At 39.3% G+C, this 17672-nt stretch overlaps 5 protein-coding genes and 1 long non-coding RNA gene across 7 annotated transcripts; 3 read left to right on the top strand and 3 right to left on the bottom strand.

Annotated features, from left to right (window-relative positions):
* Positions 1-220: 220 nt before the first annotated feature.
* On the bottom strand, positions 221-4401 carry LOC105671429 (forkhead box protein J1-A-like). The gene is made up of 3 exons (XM_012365597.2): positions 4131-4401; positions 3768-3946; positions 221-3367 (listed from the first exon to the last, which is right to left on the bottom strand). Exons 1-3 carry the CDS (start codon positions 4399-4401, stop codon positions 2864-2866), a joined length of 954 nt encoding a protein of 317 aa, XP_012221020.1. The 3' UTR covers positions 221-2863.
* Positions 3265-5665, top strand: LOC137000541 (uncharacterized). Of its 2 annotated transcripts, XR_010890806.1 has the most exons (3): positions 3265-3391; positions 3724-3983; positions 4112-5665. It is a non-coding gene; the product is annotated as an uncharacterized lncRNA (long non-coding RNA). The 2 variants fall into 2 exon arrangements; XR_010890805.1 differs by having other exon boundaries at positions 3724-5665.
* Positions 5666-5862: 197 nt separating this feature from the next.
* On the top strand, positions 5863-9436 carry LOC137000761 (uncharacterized; the record flags this gene model as incomplete). Its single annotated transcript, XM_067358126.1, has 2 exons — positions 5863-6012; positions 6719-9436. Coding segments are annotated over 2 exons (342 nt in total), but the record flags the coding sequence as incomplete, so codon positions are not given.
* On the bottom strand, positions 9435-13707 carry Mkk4 (MAP kinase kinase 4). Its single transcript, XM_012365593.2, has 9 exons — positions 13338-13707; positions 13044-13115; positions 12814-12928; positions 12623-12718; positions 12380-12557; positions 12174-12293; positions 11803-12102; positions 11129-11355; positions 9435-11033 (listed from the first exon to the last, which is right to left on the bottom strand). Exons 1-9 carry the CDS (start codon positions 13369-13371, stop codon positions 10868-10870), a joined length of 1308 nt encoding a protein of 435 aa, XP_012221016.1. The 5' UTR covers positions 13372-13707; the 3' UTR covers positions 9435-10867.
* A 407-nt stretch (positions 13708-14114) lies between these two features.
* On the top strand, positions 14115-15624 carry mRpS7 (mitochondrial ribosomal protein S7). Its single transcript, XM_012365753.2, has 5 exons — positions 14115-14266; positions 14378-14563; positions 14659-14893; positions 15289-15426; positions 15500-15624. The coding sequence occupies exons 1-5, from the start codon at positions 14202-14204 to the stop codon at positions 15578-15580; spliced, it is 705 nt and encodes a 234-aa protein (XP_012221176.1). The 5' UTR covers positions 14115-14201; the 3' UTR covers positions 15581-15624.
* On the bottom strand, positions 15423-16753 carry LOC105671521 (transmembrane protein 186). The gene is made up of 2 exons (XM_012365754.2): positions 16035-16753; positions 15423-15964 (listed from the first exon to the last, which is right to left on the bottom strand). The coding sequence occupies exons 1-2, from the start codon at positions 16345-16347 to the stop codon at positions 15660-15662; spliced, it is 618 nt and encodes a 205-aa protein (XP_012221177.1). The 5' UTR covers positions 16348-16753; the 3' UTR covers positions 15423-15659.
* Between the last annotated feature and the right edge of the window lie 919 nt (positions 16754-17672).

Raw genomic sequence — 17672 nt, 5'->3', positions numbered from 1 at the left:
CGACAGGTAAGACACGATTCCAATGCCATGTTTTTACTTTCAATTGTTTGAACAAATTGAATCTTTTGTTTTGTAGAAGATTCAATAATATTTTTCATTATTAGTTTCAGTATTTGATTTAGTTATTGGATTTTAGTGTTTTCAATTATTTTCAGTATGTTTGATATTTTTTAGTTTGCACACACATACAGCAAGGAAAATTGAAGAATTTCGACTGATATGACATTCCTCAATATTTATTTGTTATATCTCGTAGATAGTTACATGTTTAAATTATATGGATACAAATCATGGAGACAACCACACGTTGCACTGAGCCCTTATATATTATATACATATACAGGGCACCCAAATATTCGCGAATAAAAATGCCATAGTAAGAAACGTGTCAAAAAATTCAGTAATAAGTGTTTTAATTTTTATTTCAAGTAGATTTTAAGCAGGTTTTAAAAAATATAATCTCAACTTATATAAAACTGGCCGATTGTAGGTTATAGTTCAATAGCTTTTCGAGAATTTTCTCGCTATAGTATTCTGATTCGCGAATTTTGGAACACTTTGTACATGTATTGTGGATAGGTAATTAGGTAAAAGAGAAGAAACAACTATTTTATATCTTTTGTCTTAATACTTGAAGGCACGTATCCACTCTACTCGATGAATCGCGATTGATACGCGTTGGCTCGCAATCGCAATTTGGTACTGTCGCTTGTCGTTTATTCATATTTTGACAATCGATAATCTTGGGTTTGTATTTCCAGCATTTTCTGTTAAGCAACGTGTCGTACACATGCGGATAACTCCATTCTGGACAAACGAACCTAATCTGGACGGACTCTGAAAAGGCATGAATTAGAGCGCATTAAATTGACACACCAATTCAACACTATGTGGTTAGTATTATATCACACACCGGCGTAGATATTAATATCCGACTTATTGCTAATTGTACTCTAACATTATCGTGTAATCATACACGTGATAAATAAAACGCGAAACATATATGCGGGGTGTCGCTCAAAATAGCATGGCATCGGAGCAATCTTTTTTTTTTATTACTTTATTAATTACAATAAAAATCTTCAATGCCTTGTATTTCCAGTTAAACATTTCTCAATTAAAAGCGTAAGATGCGAATTTTCGCGTGTCACAATTGAGTTTAAGAAACAGAGTAGTTTGTTGGCTGATTAAAAAAAAGTTACCAAACATTAATTAACAAATTCAAAGCCGAGCGCGGAGGAAAAGATCCTAAACTGGAAATACTTCCTCTTTTATCCAATAAATTTCTCTGTCGATACAAAAAATTTCGAACTTGATCGCGTTCAAATCGAATGGCAAATTTTTGTATCGATATTTATTTTCGAGCAATAACATTGACGACCGTGTTCCAAAAATGGAATCTTATGTCGAAATTCTCTTTTTTTTTTTTTGAGTATTTACGAAGTCGGCGGGATAAAAAGGATACCTCTCGGGACACCCCGCATACAACGATGTAAGAATCTAACGCATACTTCTACGCTTCTCATGCTACTACGGTTCCGTACAACGAAATAACATATCGCTGTAATCGCAATATACTAATAATAATAATAATAATAATAATAATAATAATAATAATAATAATAATAATAATAATAATAATATATATTGTTCTGACTGTGGGACGGCAGAAGGATAATAAAATAGAAAACCACGTTGCGCCGCACTCGTAAGTATCTCGCCCACAATGTACACCGTGCGTGTACGCCGTAAGATCTCGTCGATTTCGCAATCAATTGCAATTCGCATCCCATCTGAGATGCGCGTTATGTACACTTTTCTTCTCTCTCGCGCGGTAAAAATAAATCGGGGAATCGCTGGTGAGTGTCGTTCGAACGCGGCGCTAGACAATATCGTATGCATCGCGTTAATCGATCGATCTGGCACACATACACACACACACACACACACACATACATATATGCATATCATATATATATGTAGACCGGCGCGCTGCTTAAAAATTGATACAAGGGACACTTGCTAATTATTCGAAGGCACGATGCGTGAATCGTTTTGCCGCGAGAAACGCGATCATCCTACAGGCGAGGAGGAATATCGGTGCGAAGGGATAAGAATGTTGCATGAAAAGAGGCTTGCAACGATGAGGAAATCGAGACAAGAGGATGCGGAATACAGGTGAAAGTGCGGCGCGAAAAGAAATGTTCGGACAAGTTGCTGAAAATTCACGAAATATCTCGAGATACGCACTGATATTCTTCATCGCGTGTAACGCCACCGATTACGGCGGATGTCCCGCGGCGTAAATCTAATAATACTTCAATGAATTACATGTCACGTTACCATCATTTCGGCATCAGTTCTTACATACGTCAAATATATATGACCATTTTTATTACATATATATGGCGCGTTGAAATCGCGCGTTATTACATCTTTGCGCTTGTAGCTCGCTGCTCAAGGAAGAAGAAAAAAAAAATACTCCCCTCTCTCTCTCTCTCTCTCTCTTCTCTCCATCACTCTTCCTCCGCCTTTCCCAAGATTCTTATTTCTCTCTTCAACGTTTTCGGCCTCGGTTGCAATTAATCGCATCTTGAAACTGTCGCCCTGACATTTCAACAGTACATCGAGCGAATGAAATCTCGCATCGGTAATGATAACTCGTCGTATTCAGGTGTCTCGTGGCAATCGCGTTTTTCGCGATAAAAAATTCGGATTACTTTCAGATGATCGCTCTCACGACTCTATTAGCCGCCGCCAATCGAGTGGAACGGAAGTCGAGGGACGCGCCGGAGAGAAGTATTTCTATTTCGAAGAGCCGTCGATTTCCGGGAGGTGAATTTTCACGAGAGCATCGTACCATTTAGAGGGTGTCCAGCAGATCGAGAAGCTCCAGTTGATTGTTCTCGTCCCAGCCGGCGATCAGTAGACTCGTAAAGTCGTCCTCGCTCAGGCTCACCTGCGTCGTTTCCGGCACCTCCGACAGACTGTCCGGGATCGGGGGCGACACGCTACTGGGCGGGGTCTCGTACAGGGTGCTGGACAAGCAGCTGGTGGGCGGCGTGCAGCTGTTGCTGCCGTTTTGAAGAGCAATGAGCGTCGCCGTCGCCGTCGCCGTTTCCGCCGCCACCGCCGCTGCCGTCGTCGTCGTCGTCGTCGTCGTCGTCATCGTTGTCGAGTTTGTCGCGGCGTGCCTCTTCGAGCCCCCGCGAACCCGCTGCGAGATCGCGGAGCGGCGTCTGGACCGCTTGCCCTCCTCCATCCTCTCGAGATCCAGCTTCCAGAAGCCGCCTTTGCCCGGCTCGTCCTTGGAGCGCGGCAGTTTCACGAAGCACTTGTTCAGCGAGAGATTGTGTCGAATCGAATTCTGTTCCGATGAAAGATGTGAAAGGTCAGTGCTTAACCATTTTTTTTTTTTTTTATGCAAAAGCGATAGAATTGAACGTTATAATTTTTACTTTAACATTAAAAATAGTAAATAGAAAGAAACTAGCGGAGAAAAGATTGTAAGAATCAAAGCGCGGGTGTCGCGCCAAAAATTTTTATTATTAATAAATACAAATTAGCAGTGATACCATTTTGGTCTAATTTTTGCACCCTTTTCAGTCCGTTTTTGCGCCACGACACTCGCGCTTTGATTTTTACAGCCTGTTAGTTTTTTGTTACAAAATAAAAATTCAACATGTCTAAATAGATGTGTGTCTACAAGAAATCATATTTTAGGGAAACTGGAAAAGAAACGGAAAGAAAGATGGAGTCCGCTGTACCTGCCAGGCCGGATCGGCGTATTTGTAGAACAGAAAATTCTCTCGGATCCACGCGTAGATGTTGGAGAGCGAGACCTTGTTGTTGTTGGCGCGCATCGCGAGGCAAATGATGGTGGCGTAGGAGAACGGCGGCTTCGCGTCCGGATCCGTTCGATACTTCTCAGCGTTCTCCGCGAGATCTAATGGAAACCGAAAGAAAATTACTCCCGATTACACGTAATGTCGATTGCGAAATGTATCTATTATTATCTTCGTGTTCATTCGAAGATCGATGCATAATACAACCGCGTAATAATGGCGATCGATTTCCCCGGCGGTCGACTCTCGCCACTCTTCCGTTCTAGATTACCCCCGGGTGATTACCTAATTCGGCCTTGATCAAGGGCGACAGCTTCTTCGGGGGCTGGCGAGCGACCGGCGGCGGCGACGGCGAGCAGGGCGGCGTCGGCAGGCCGGACGCGCTCGTGATGTCCAGCGATTGCAGCCAGGAGAGGCTCGTGAGTTCGGCCTCGGCACCATCGTAATCGTCCGCCGTGCTGTCCATGCTGCCGCTGTCCACTGCGACGGAGACGGCGGGGGTGGCGGGCGTGCTGTCCTCCGTCGATACTTCAACTTCCGCCAGGTCTATCCTCATTTTCGCCGTCTCTCATTACCCGCGCGCGATGCGAGCGCGATAAGCGCCTGGAATGATTGTGCGAGCGCGAGTTTTAGCTCGGAGATTGCTCTCGCATTTAGAAAATTCGGCGAATCGACGAGTTCGCGGACGATTAAATTATGCAAATTTGTACTTTGCAGATGGACAATGGGTGCGCGGATGATTTCGCTCGATCCGGATAACGATTCCTCCCGCGCACTCGAAAGTCGCGCGATGCGCTTGTTCGCAGGTGAATTGATGCCGAGCTCCGATTGCGCGCTTCCCGGGAATCGCGCACGCGGTGTCACGATTTTATGATTCACTAACTGATTGAAACGTTGCCTCTGACGTCACGGAAACGGTACAGTACACCATTTAGTGAGAAATCTCCCCCCTTTTTCTACTTTATTTCACGCGGTTCGTTTGCAGACTGACTTTGACCGAGGAGACACGCGGCTGCCGGGAAGGAAAACGCATTTTCCTCGTCGGACGATGCGTCACTCGTCGACACTCGTACGTGGAAGGAGAGGCCGCAGCATCGATCACAATAACGGTGCACACGGCGGAATTTCGCGGAAATCTCCCGAAACTCGCCGTGCCGCGCGTTCGTTGAGTCGAAATTGCTTTCACCACGTCTCCGAATAGCAATAACGTACAAGCGACGGCTGCGAGATCGTGCGTGCACACGGCACGGTCGGACGGGTTCGACTGGTGGTAATAAGGGGTGGTACGCGCCGTTGCGCCCCGTTTCTGTCTACCTGTCTCGCCAGCGACCTGACGGTGGCACCTACGGTGCGCGCGTGCGGTGACAGGTGCGCGCACGGGTCCCCTTCTGCACAGGTGGACCATGTACACGCGCCAGGTCGACCCTCTTTTCTTTTCGTCGACCCTCCCCAAGCTGAAACCGACAGGGGAGCTAACTCGCCCTCCCTCTCGCTGACTCTTCAGCTTGTGGCGAGCAGCGACCGTCGAAATATTTCAGGCCGCAGATGACGTGCAACGATAAAAACAACGTATTAATTGAATTATACATCCAGTTACGCAGCACGCATCAAGTTCTAAATTTCTAAGAAAGTTAGCTTTCACTTCGATGAAAAAAAATATTCCGATTTCCTGAGCGGCGACGAGGCACATGTGTCGATATCAAGTGTAGATTGTTCGGCCTTGAAGTAACCGAAGTTTACGTATACTTAAATCTACTTTAACTCGAATATAATTTTCAATTTCTTTGACTAGAAACTAGTTTTTTTTTTTTTTTTTTTTTTTTTTAAATCAAAAATATGTAATTTATTTATTTTAGTGGAGAAAACGCTTAATCTTGCTTTTTTTACAATATTGATTAATTAATTTCAGGTTTTCCGTAATGTTCTAATGAATTATCCACGGAGATAATTTTGTCAACCCCCCCGGACGAAGGGAGGCGGTGATACGCGCGTTTCGTCCTGTCTGGCGTTGTAGGCGGGGGTGGACGCGCTTCGCCCAGTCGCCTTGGTACAGGTGCCTCCATTGATCGAATCGGGGGAGGCAGCGACCGCCAGTTACGATAAAGGCCGGCGAGAGTTGAAAGAGGGAGAGGGGAAAGAGCCACGGCTATTCGACCAAGACGAGAGAATGGCGCGCGAGATTCACCCACGGGTTCTCATCATCATTGGTCGGCGGTCCGCTGTTGGGATCGTTAGCACGAGAGAAGCGTCGACTCCGAATTAACACGAACGCAGAACATGTCGCGTACGATACGTACACGTAGACGCTTTTGGGCGTTCTGCGGAGAATTGATCCTCCTCTGAACGGGAGGGGGGAAAGCGGCACGATAAAAGAAATGTTTCTGAAAATATGTCCTTAATAAGGATAAGGTGAAGATATTTTTAGAAAGCTCAGTGCTCTTGATTTTGAGATTTATACGAGGAATTTTGCACTGATTTTAATATTAACGTTGGACATTTAGATACAATATTCTTGTTAACTTTCTCGTTACATTATTGGATTTCTCTGACCATGAAAATCGCGTGAATTATAAAAACTTATTCTTGCGTAATGTATAATATATATTTCCTACCTGCGCAACTTGTAAAATTGAAAGCGAAAAGGATTCAGAAACAATATTATTGTCAATATTTCATCTAACGTAACGCGTCGACATTTTTCCGCTGTTACTTAGCTCAGTTTAATCGATTAATTTATTATATTCAACAAATTCTCTTCGCGGGAACAACAAATGCTTCACGCAACTCGTATATTTGCTTTCTAACTATTTGGATTTTTGCAGGAACAAACTCTTCTTGCGGGAATGAAAGGCGCAAGAGGAATTTGGACGGACGCCATCGCTGCGAGGACCTCCCATCGGCTACATCGTCATCAGTGGAAGTATCTGCGCGGCCGATCAATAATCTCCTGGGAACATCCGTTCCCCCGTCGACCCCACCGGGTTACGAAGCCGGCTGGCTGGCTGGCTGGCTGGCTGGCCACCCTGCCGGCGGTGGTGGTAGCAGCCACCAGCAGCAGCACCTAGCCAGTATCAGCAACCACCAGCAGCAGCCAGCCAGCACCTGCCGCCTTCCCCGCGTCAGGTTGTGAGTCACTACCACATTTTCCTTACACGCGCGCGCTCGCGGAGCGACGTATATTACGTGCGGCAACGTAACATTATGCGCCATGTGAAAAGACGTAATGGGACCACAATATACAGCGTACTATCTGTCCGAATCGATTTAGACACTATCACAGTACATTCCGCTGACGCTTTGCGTTCGATTACGCATCTGTAATTGCAGTCGAATATATATAAACGAACCGAGTTGGACTTATATATATATATATATATGTTTGCCGCTTGGCATATATGCGACGCCGCGATATTGTAAAGAAAGTTCAAGTTATTAAATAATTAAACAATCATTTTTAAACTAAAGAACGCGGTGGATTGTCGAGCCGGCATTGATTGATGCGTTACTAGTAATAATTGTATTCAGAAATATTAATAATTGAAAGATCTTCAGCGTAAAATTAAAATAAATCGGAATTCGAGAATAGTTGCCACAAAATCGTACGCTAATACGACAAATGAATCGGAAATCGCATTAATTTGTTTATCGCCATGTGATTTTGCAAACAGTTACTTTTTAATTCTGATTTGAACATTTCGTCCGTACTTCTATGTGTAAAACTCTACGTAGAATATGTCCTTGTGATGTTCCATTAGTCTTCACGACTATAATATACAACAATACGACGTAATGCATGATATATGAACAATTTACGCGATAAAACTTTCTGAAAATCCAACGTTTCGAGCCAAATGCCACGATTCTTGCGCTTCGAACAATCGCAGTAGTTTGCAATTCTAAAGTGAAAAACAATGGCAAGGGGCGCGAATATGATTACGAGGGTGCGCGAGTGTCTCCTTGAGGGAGGAGGCGAAGCAGGGGTTGGCTGGGCGCAGAGCCATGTCCTCTTAAGAAATAGTAACGGGTCATCGCGATAGCAATGATGTGGACGTACTTCAGTGGACAATTTAAAAGACCGGAATAATACGCGCGGAGGTTACGGATATAGACTCACCGACGAACGAACACGAGCCGGAGTTCCGGGAGGGCGGAGGCACTCGGCGCATCAAATATTCAAAAGAATTGATTCCGACGAGTGCAGCAGCAGTAGCAGCAGCAGCACACAGAATCTACACCGTCACGACTGTAAGGGCCAATAATGACGTCCACGCAGAACTGTAAAATGATTAAGAAACCGTCAAATTCATTAAGAGCAAAGAATAAAAGAAGAAAAATGTCGGCTGCGTCGCCACCGTTAAAGATAACTTGGGCAAAAAAATGTTAGAAAAAATTATTTCGATATTGTTTAAACATTTTTTTTTGCTTCAAAGTGCTTTCCTTGAATTTGTAGAATTTTAGAATAGTGTGTTGAAAAATTCTTTGATGTTTTATTTTTTTGTATTGTGTTATATTTCAAAACAATATCAATGTTTGACAAAAATAGATAATATGATAAATTATACTTACTAGAATTAGTTGGATTTAAATTAATAACACAAGTGCACAATTGGTTGCTAGCTTTGATCGATGGAAAATTGTTGTCGATAGTTTTTGCGTCACTTCTTCAAGATATTGCCGATAGATTGCTAGCTTGTTTCAGCCGAAGTCAATGATTCAATATCGTAGAATTTTCGTGATGTTTCAAACATGCGTTTTAAATTAAAATATATTATCGGTCAATGTCACAACGCGCGCGACGAATTATCAAGAGTCAATTAAACACTTTTAGTTGAATACTTGAAGTATAAGCGAAATCATTCGTTATCTATTGCGGAATTATGTGCGAAAGCGATGAATTAATCGTCAGCGCCGGTAGTTCTATCAGAACTGACGACCACGGACTGCATCAGCACCGTCAACCACCATAGCACCGTTGTACCGCCATCTTTTTACCTGTGCAAATGGTACCAGTACGACAGGTGCGCGTACACGATCGCCAGGGTTATCGATTATAGTTATAACGCTCCTGCGAAGTTTGCTCTCTCGTGCAAAAAATGCCGGAGATGAACATAAATATAAGAAAAATGATTGTGAATAATAATTAGAAATAATTTGTGAATATCTATATATAAACATCGCGAGTTTATAGGAAAGAATCGTTCTCCATTTTGTCTCGCATAAAACACACAGTCTTCGTCGCAAAAAAATTCGCAAATAGTTAGAAAGACATACGCACGTTGCCGAATTGTAATACTTTTTGCTTAACTATTAAGACCGTTTGAGGAATTGCAAGGGAAACATTTGCAAGAGAACGATGCGAGGGGGAAATGCGATAATTCGCAAAGAGCCTTCTAATGTTCGCAACGGCGAAGCACACCTGGACCCGCAGCTTTTGGAATTCGCCGGTAGACGAGTCGTCACGTGAAAGATAAAGAGAATCGTCGGTTAGCAATAAGGAGTCATTAAAGAAAAAAAACTCGAGTACACAGACGAGTTGGAGAATTGAGTGTCGGGGACAAGAGCGGGTGGAGAAATAAAAGTACCTACTCATACTGCGAGTGTCAATGATTTATTTCCATTACATTACAGCACTCCTAATATTTGATACTCGGTATTTAAATCTGTCCTAAGAAAATCATCGGAAACGACCAATGCTGATGTATTCTCGGTACGATCAGCGGCGATAAATTCGCCTGGGATACTCTTTGCGTTCCTGTTAACGCCGTTTACAAAAGTCACGAAAATCAAGATCTTAGGTGTGATATAAATTTTGCGACTTTTGTATATTTATACGTGCATCTGCATATACATATGCGGTGTTCCATAATTTAAGATCTCCATTTTGATGGCGGATTTTCTGAATTTGACGTTGATTTGATCCTGAACAAAAATGTCGATCATAGTTTTCGAATTAGGCTTCAGGGAAACGAATAAAGTTATATTCTTCAGTTAATTTCAAGTGGATGAAATAAAAAAATTGGGAGGTTGCGACGAATAAAAACTTGTCTTGACATTTTCGAAAAAAATCGACTTCAAATTAGTCAGAAAATGTGACTAAAATTAAACCTATAAATTATGGGATACCTTATATATGTATGTATATACTATTTTGAATAGTACATACTATATATTATAATATATACTATTATACTAACTCAAAAGTTTGGAGCACTCTGTAATTCTTAGATAAAAAACCATAACTACATAATTATTTTATTAAAAATATGACATTTATTTATGAATATACACTACTCGAGTGGTTTAATATTAAAACATAAGATATATATGTAATATATTAATTTAAATTTTTCCACTTTTATTACGCAAACTTTACTTAAATAGTATATATTCATAATTTCATGTCAATATTTTTTAGTGAATATATCTGTAAAAAAAAAATTGTGTTTTAAAAATTTTAAGCGCTTCAAATGTTTGAATAGTAATATATTGTATATACATATGCAGCCTCACACATACACACATATATGCATACGTACATATGCATGAAAATTCATTGGATAATTCGCATTATCGCGAAAAAATCGAAAAGATTTTTGTTAGGACGCGACGTGTTCATAGAATTGTATAGTACGAGAAACAGACAAGAGGATGAAGTTGACGGAATGGAGGGGGGGGGGGGGGGGGGAAGGAAAAGATAACGTATACACGTCGATCAACCACTCGATACATTATTTAACGAGCTCCACAGTTCGCCGGCGTACATCTTTTATCCGCTCCGCGTGTACTCGTGCCACCACGAGGATACAACTTCGCGAGCGAGACGGCGACGTACGACGACGAGGAAATATCATCGCCCGGTTTCGCTACCTACGCTAGATCATTGGGAGTGCGGTAATACCATTGCGATTCATACACGGTATTCGGAGAGTGAGAGTTCTGAAGAGGACTGCAAAAACCGAGGTACTATGACATACGACGTGTCCTGTTGTCGCATTGCCGCCGCTTCTTACAATTGCCGATTCTTAAGGTTGATTGGTGGTGAACGGTGTCACTCCGTTATTCGCCATATTGTCCAGAACGCCGCTAATGTATGCCGCGACGTCGATCGTCGCTTCCTCCGCTCGTCTGATGAACGGATGCTCCAGCAGTTTATTGTATTTCGGCCGCTGCGTCTCCTCCTTAATTAAACTTAGCAAAACAATACGCACGATTTTAGTTTTCGTAGAAATGTTTCGCGGACTAGCGCGACAGATGGAGATAAAATCGCGCGAAACTATTCCTACCATGTATTCACAAAATTCACAAAGTCCATGGTGAAGTGATTTCCGTTCTCGTTGGGGGAGAGCCGCGGCGGATCACCCTGCACCACTTGATAGAGCTGCTCAAAGACGGAATTCCACTTTGGATACGGGAAGTACCCCGTTGCCACTTCCATCATTGTGATACCTAACGACCACACATCGCTTCGCACGTCGTAACCACGCGCGCGTTGCGGGTCTATCCTTTCCGGCTGAATAATCATGGTAATGTTATGAGCATTATTTGAGGCACTGCGTTCATATTAATTGGTGACATCGGAAACGAGAAACCGTATTTTCGCATTATACGTCGAAATAAACTGGTTTTCTCGCATGTCACCATTCATGTTTAACGGCATAAAAAAGATTTCGATTCATATAAATTTATCACATGATTTATTTAGTGTAAAACTCATTTTTATTGTGGATGAATCTTGATGAATTTGTTAGAAATAAAGAACATACGCATGGAATTTTACTGAAATAGAGTAATAAGAAAAGAAGCTTTCAATATATTTTATCAAACGCGAATAGTGACAGAAAGAAAAGACTAATTTATTTCAATATAAAAAAATTCACGTGATTGCATTAAAGAAACAAGAGATTTATCGCAAGTTATCCATCTCAAAGTTATTAATTTTGATAATTATGGAACTTACAGCCATGTATGGTCTGCAGCCGGCGTCTCGAGTCCTCGCGATCGAGTCTACGAGCTGGCCGGATATCCCAAAATCGCACAATTTTATATTACCACGTCGATCCAATAAAATATTACTAGGTTTCACATCCCTGTGTATTATTCTTAGCTTCTCCTTGAGGTAATTCAGTGCCTTTACGGTAGCCACCGTAATTTTGCCTAGAATACATTCCGGTATCCTCTCGTTTAATCTTTCGTAGATAAACTTATAAAACTTATCTAACGACGTATCCATGAGTTCCATGCAAATCCAACAATCTCCCTGTGTAAAAGAATGCAATATAGCAGAGGCGCAGTTTCAGCATTAACGTTCAATACCATTGCGCTGTGTACCTCTTTAAATAAAGCCCCGTAGAATTGCACGATGCACGGGCATTCGTTGGACTTCATCACAACTTCTAAGTCCATTAACAGTTGCTTTTGCTCTCTCTCATCCACGGTAGAACGAATTCTCTGAAAAATGATTAAAATAATTTTTTCTTAAATATTCGTCTAAGTAAAATTATGGTGGGTGCAAAAATAAAAAATGAATAATCTACCTTCACAGCCATAACAGTATTGCTTATCCTATGAATCATCTTATTTACAGTGCCAAATCCTCCCCTTCCTATTTCACCAAGGTCCTGAAGATCCTCGCTCGTGAAGTCATATATCACGTCTGAAGATAATTGTAATTTACCAGTACTTTGCATAGACTGGCACATTCGCAGCTTGTCTCTACAATAAGCTCGGTTGTAATTCGTCTCGCAAGATATATGTCGTGTTTCTTTAAAATTCCATACCTTGCCTTATCGGGAAGAAACTCTTGCTGCTGTAACATATTGCGAGGTCTAACTGGCAGCTTAGGTAAAGGTAAAGGCATACTTGAGCGGGAGGATCTGTTGTTGTGAATAGAAAAAACGTCAGTGTTGTCATAAAGAAATAAGATAAGATACTGATATTTATGGAACTGATTTGCTTGCTGAAATCTCACATTGGTGGACACGCCGTGGCTCCCGTGGAATTCAACAATGAGGAATTTGTGGAATTGGCAAACGACAAATTATTGCTTTGCGTTTGGAAACTAAGTTTCAGCTGTCTTCGCCTCTCTGCAACAAAATGTGGCGTAACAAAAGGACCATTTTAGTGTCAATTTCAATGACAAATGGATTGTATGTTGTCTCAGAGATATTTCTTAGAAATTGCACTTGGTTGTGCACATACCTGACATCTCATTCTGGACGTCGTTATTTGTTCGAAGATCTAATCGCGGAAAGTTGAAGGATCTGCCAGAACCTGCAACGTAATTATATTTTCGGAGCGCAAACCACGCCTCGTACGAAAAATTGCGGCAATTGATCCTCGCAACGCGGGACAATTTTTTTTACATATTTTTCCAAACTAAAATATGAATAACGTTGCAAAATTTCTTTTAATCGCGGGATAATGCTACTATAAAGGTTAGGTTAGGTTTTCCATGATCGGCGTCGATTATGTGTCTACAAATCGGTGACATACCTTGGCCCGATGAATTGCCCTGATTTTCCGCCATTCCAGACCAGGCAAGGGTTGTTCTCAGGTGTCGCACGCGCTCACGGGGAATGGCTCGTCAAAGGCGCTCCTCTTAGGAGACCTTCTCACAAGATCTCAACAACCTGGCATATGTGTTACGCGGCAGTCGCACCATTTGTGCGGTCTCGTGTGATCCGCGAGCAACACGTTCGATAAGAATTTCGGCTCTTATCAGTGCACACGAGTCGATAGCGAGTGCCGCTGATGGAAGTTTTTATGCCAACCTCGTTAAACTACGAGATCTCACCGCAAACCTATCGCGAACATTTGACTCGGCTTGACGGCGGTATACACGATATACACTGTACACATAGAAAACTTAACGACCGGTTTTCATGATGCGTCAAGTTGACGTGCATCTAGGAAGTTTTTTTAACATTGCTGCCATCCGCAGAGTATAATGACGATAAAAAAAGATTAAAAAATCATTACAAAAAAAAGATTATAATTTATTATAAGTTTTATCAATTCATAGTTATTTAATAAATTTTAAAAGAATTAATTATTTTATTGAGTTATATATAATGACAAATTCACACTTATGTGTGTGATTATTATCCAGTGTTAATAAAATTTTTATTATCAAAATTATAAAATAATTTAATAAAAAAGTTTGTTTTTTAGAGACAAAAAATAGATAAAATCTCTTGAAATAAAATTCTTCTGTCAGATATTAGATAATAAAATATATACATTGGACAATTATACATTGGACGCAGTATAAATCATACGTAACTCTTGTGTAGTTGAAAACGTGACTTAAGGAGTGTAGATTCATCTATAGAGGGCACTAAGATTGCAATTAGAAAGATGGCTAATTCACGTTTGTTTATAAGATCAGTTCCAAATATATTAAATAATTACGGATTGACAAGGTATAGCGATTTATGAGAAATTATAATTTTTTTTGTAATAATTTTTTCTAAATGTTTCTCAATTACTGTCATATCTTCTATAGATAAACCCAAATGTTTGATTCTTTTTAGATGCAGTTTTACACTACTTAAAAAAGGATACAGTGTTTTTCCACCTACTTATATTAAACCAACATTTCGAAAAGATGAGCAAGAAGCACTACTTAATGATCCAGAGTCAAAAAAGATTGTTCATTACCCGGTGAAACCAGCATTAGCCTCTGACACATGCTCTGAGTTCTATGATCCCAGAGTGCTGTAAGAAAATGTTCCAATTTCTTAAACTTACTTTATTATAACTTTTAGTAATTTACAATAATTATAGTATTTACTTATACTAATCGCGTTTGTAGGAAATTTATTTCTATTATTATGAGAGATGGAAATAAGAAGTTAGCGACAATATTGGTGACCAAAGCTTTTGAAAATGTCAAGAGAATACAATTGGAGCGTTATCATAAAGCGAAAACAAATGAAGAGAAAGATAGCATTGAATTAGATCCATTTGTAGTTTTTCATCGTGCTGTTGATAATTGCACACCTATTTTGCATTTAATACCTTGTAGAAAAGGTGGAATTACATATCAGGTAATATAAGATAAGTTTATTATATATAAATACAAATGAAGCAACTAAAACTTTTTGATCTTGAGACAAAAGATTGTAGCATGCATGATCAAGTTGTTCAACAGTCAGAAGTAAAAACATGAGCTTTTACTTTACACAATTTGAATTTAATTAATAATGAATGTGATATCTTCTTAAATTCTAAAAATTTGCTTAAAAAATTTGAAGATTGGAAAAAATTCCAGCCTACATTTATTGAAAAAAAGTAATCAGTTTTTTACTTGTATATTTTTAACTTTTTTAATTTATTGAACATTTATACTAAATCTACACCTTTCAAATGTTCAAACAGTTCTAAAATTTGAACAGAAAATTACTTATTTCATGAAATATTTTGAACCAATCAATCTTTTCAGATTCCTGTTCCAGTTTCACTTGTAACGGCACAGCATAAAGCTATGCTATGGTTGATTCAAGCTGCGAACGAAAAGAACAGCGAACAGAGATTTTACGATATATTAGCCAAGGAATTAGTGGTAGCTTCTCAGAATCAGGTATATAAGTTAACACTTTATTATTTCTGCATTATTTACAAGATTTACATTTCAATTGATTGTACTGTTGTAGGGCCGTGCAGTCAAATGGAAGCAAGAATTACATAAGAAATGCCAGGCCAATCGAGCTTATGCACACTTTAGGTGGTTGTAAGTGAAACATAGTGTTTTGTAAATAAAATTAATTTTTAAGCTCAACTTTTTGCGGACAATATATATATTCCTAGAAATCATTAGATCGTTCCTAGAACGCATTTAAAATTTTTGATATCCGTTATTTGTCCCAACTTCAAATTTATCTTCAGCTTTTGATCTTTTGTGGCAAACTGTACTTTTCTGTACAAAGGGTCTATAATGCTAAACTGATTATCTGATAGAGGAATAATTTCACTGAGAGTGGTTTCCAGATCAGTTCTCTTCCCCCAGTAGTTCATGTAAGATAATATTACTTTTTCTTCATCCAATTTCACATACACACATCCTATGAGATTGTTGCAGAAAATTCCAAGAGAATGCAACCATGTTGTTAGTAAAATACCTGAAAAACAAAGAAAACATTTATAGAATCATAATTAGTTTTAGAAAAATGTCAATTTGCAGCAACTCACCACTTGCTATTGATGAGCTAGCTATGTCAAAAGATATGATATCAGCCAAATGAAGCCCGACGATCACAGGCACGGCTGCCGCGACGAAAAAAGTGAGCCGGCGTTTTACAACGTTTATAGCACGGACATGCTTGATATAAGGAAAGGTGTAGATTATTTTGTAATCGGAAAATCTCGTAGAGACGATTTCTGTATTCGGTTTCTCTTCGCGTTTATTTAAAGCATGACTCAATCTGTTAATTGGAAATTTAAAACTACTCGAAGCACGGCACAAAGATCGCTCGCAAAGATTCAACAAGAGTCGAGGATACATTGGTTCTTTTTAGTATATTTATGGTTTCAATTTAACAAACAAATTTTCTTCACATAGAGCTTCTCTGTTTTATTATGTAATATTACATTATTTATTTTGTTAGCTTGTCCATTTCTTTATTTTATAGAGCTTCTTTCTGGATGTATTAGAGGTTATGCAGTCACAATAACCTATAAAACACTACATACTCGAATATGCGTGACTGGTGACCGATAATGCTGAACTACGCTATGATCATCAGAGTTCAATTCAGAGATAAATGAATAAAACTGGCCGGAACATTTAAAACAACAAATAAAACACTGAGAGATTTATATTATGATTATGATATTCTTAATCAGCAGGATCGCGGATTATTGCAATGATTATGATTAAATAGATATTTATTAAAAAAAATTTCATTTTATGTGTAACTTACTTTTCTATTTATTTACATATGTCCAACATTATTATAAACGAAATTATTTCTGTGCATGGACGACTAATTATCAAAGTGCGTTCTAACACATCTGAATATTAGAATATTATTTACTCCACCTCAATACGAGTATTCTAAAAAATTATAGAGTAATTAAAAATAAAGTGATGTAAAGAATGCTCGATGTACGCATGTGTGTAGTTAAAGTGTAAACATTGAATTTAAAAACATTATCACATATAAGATATCTCGCGCATTTCGTGCAGCTGTCATCTACAAGTAATCTATAAATTAATACCTTTTTAATATTTCCACTCGCAATCTGCATTTGTTTCTCAAAATTGTAAAACAAACTGTAAACCGACAAATTCCAATTAATCGACATCTGAACATAAATCAAATAGAAAAATGCATGCCTATATTTATGTTTTTGCAATTAATACATCAATTGCTTGCATCAATTGATTCATCGTGATTTTATTATGACGAAAAAATACGCATATTTTTCGATAGAACCATTATTTTAAATAATAGTTTTATTTGAAAGATATAAGTAATAATTTCTTCGTTATTTTTCAAGAAACTGTTTATTCCTGTAAAGGATATATATATATCTTTCTCTCTTTCTCGTTTTCTCTTTCAGAGTTGTTATAAGTCACTGCGTCTCATAATGACTGGTGGGTTTGAACATTATATCAATATTTATATTCGAATAGAAAATCTATACATCTTTCTTCAGCCTTTTCTTCAGAACTTTAGTTACATTTATTCTGTCCTATAAAACGGATATAATGTTTCCGAATTGGATATCTCTACACTATACATTATTTTGTAAGACACGGTATAATGTGGGTCACAGTATGGCAAAATGTAAAATTTGCAAATGTTATTTTTGCTGTTTGTCTAG

This window comes from Linepithema humile, chromosome 6 (assembly GCF_040581485.1).
Source record: "Linepithema humile isolate Giens D197 chromosome 6, Lhum_UNIL_v1.0, whole genome shotgun sequence".
NCBI lineage: Eukaryota > Metazoa > Arthropoda > Insecta > Hymenoptera > Formicidae > Linepithema > Linepithema humile.
Note: the sequence above shows the minus strand (reverse complement) of the source record. Positions and strands in the feature narration are given on the sequence as shown.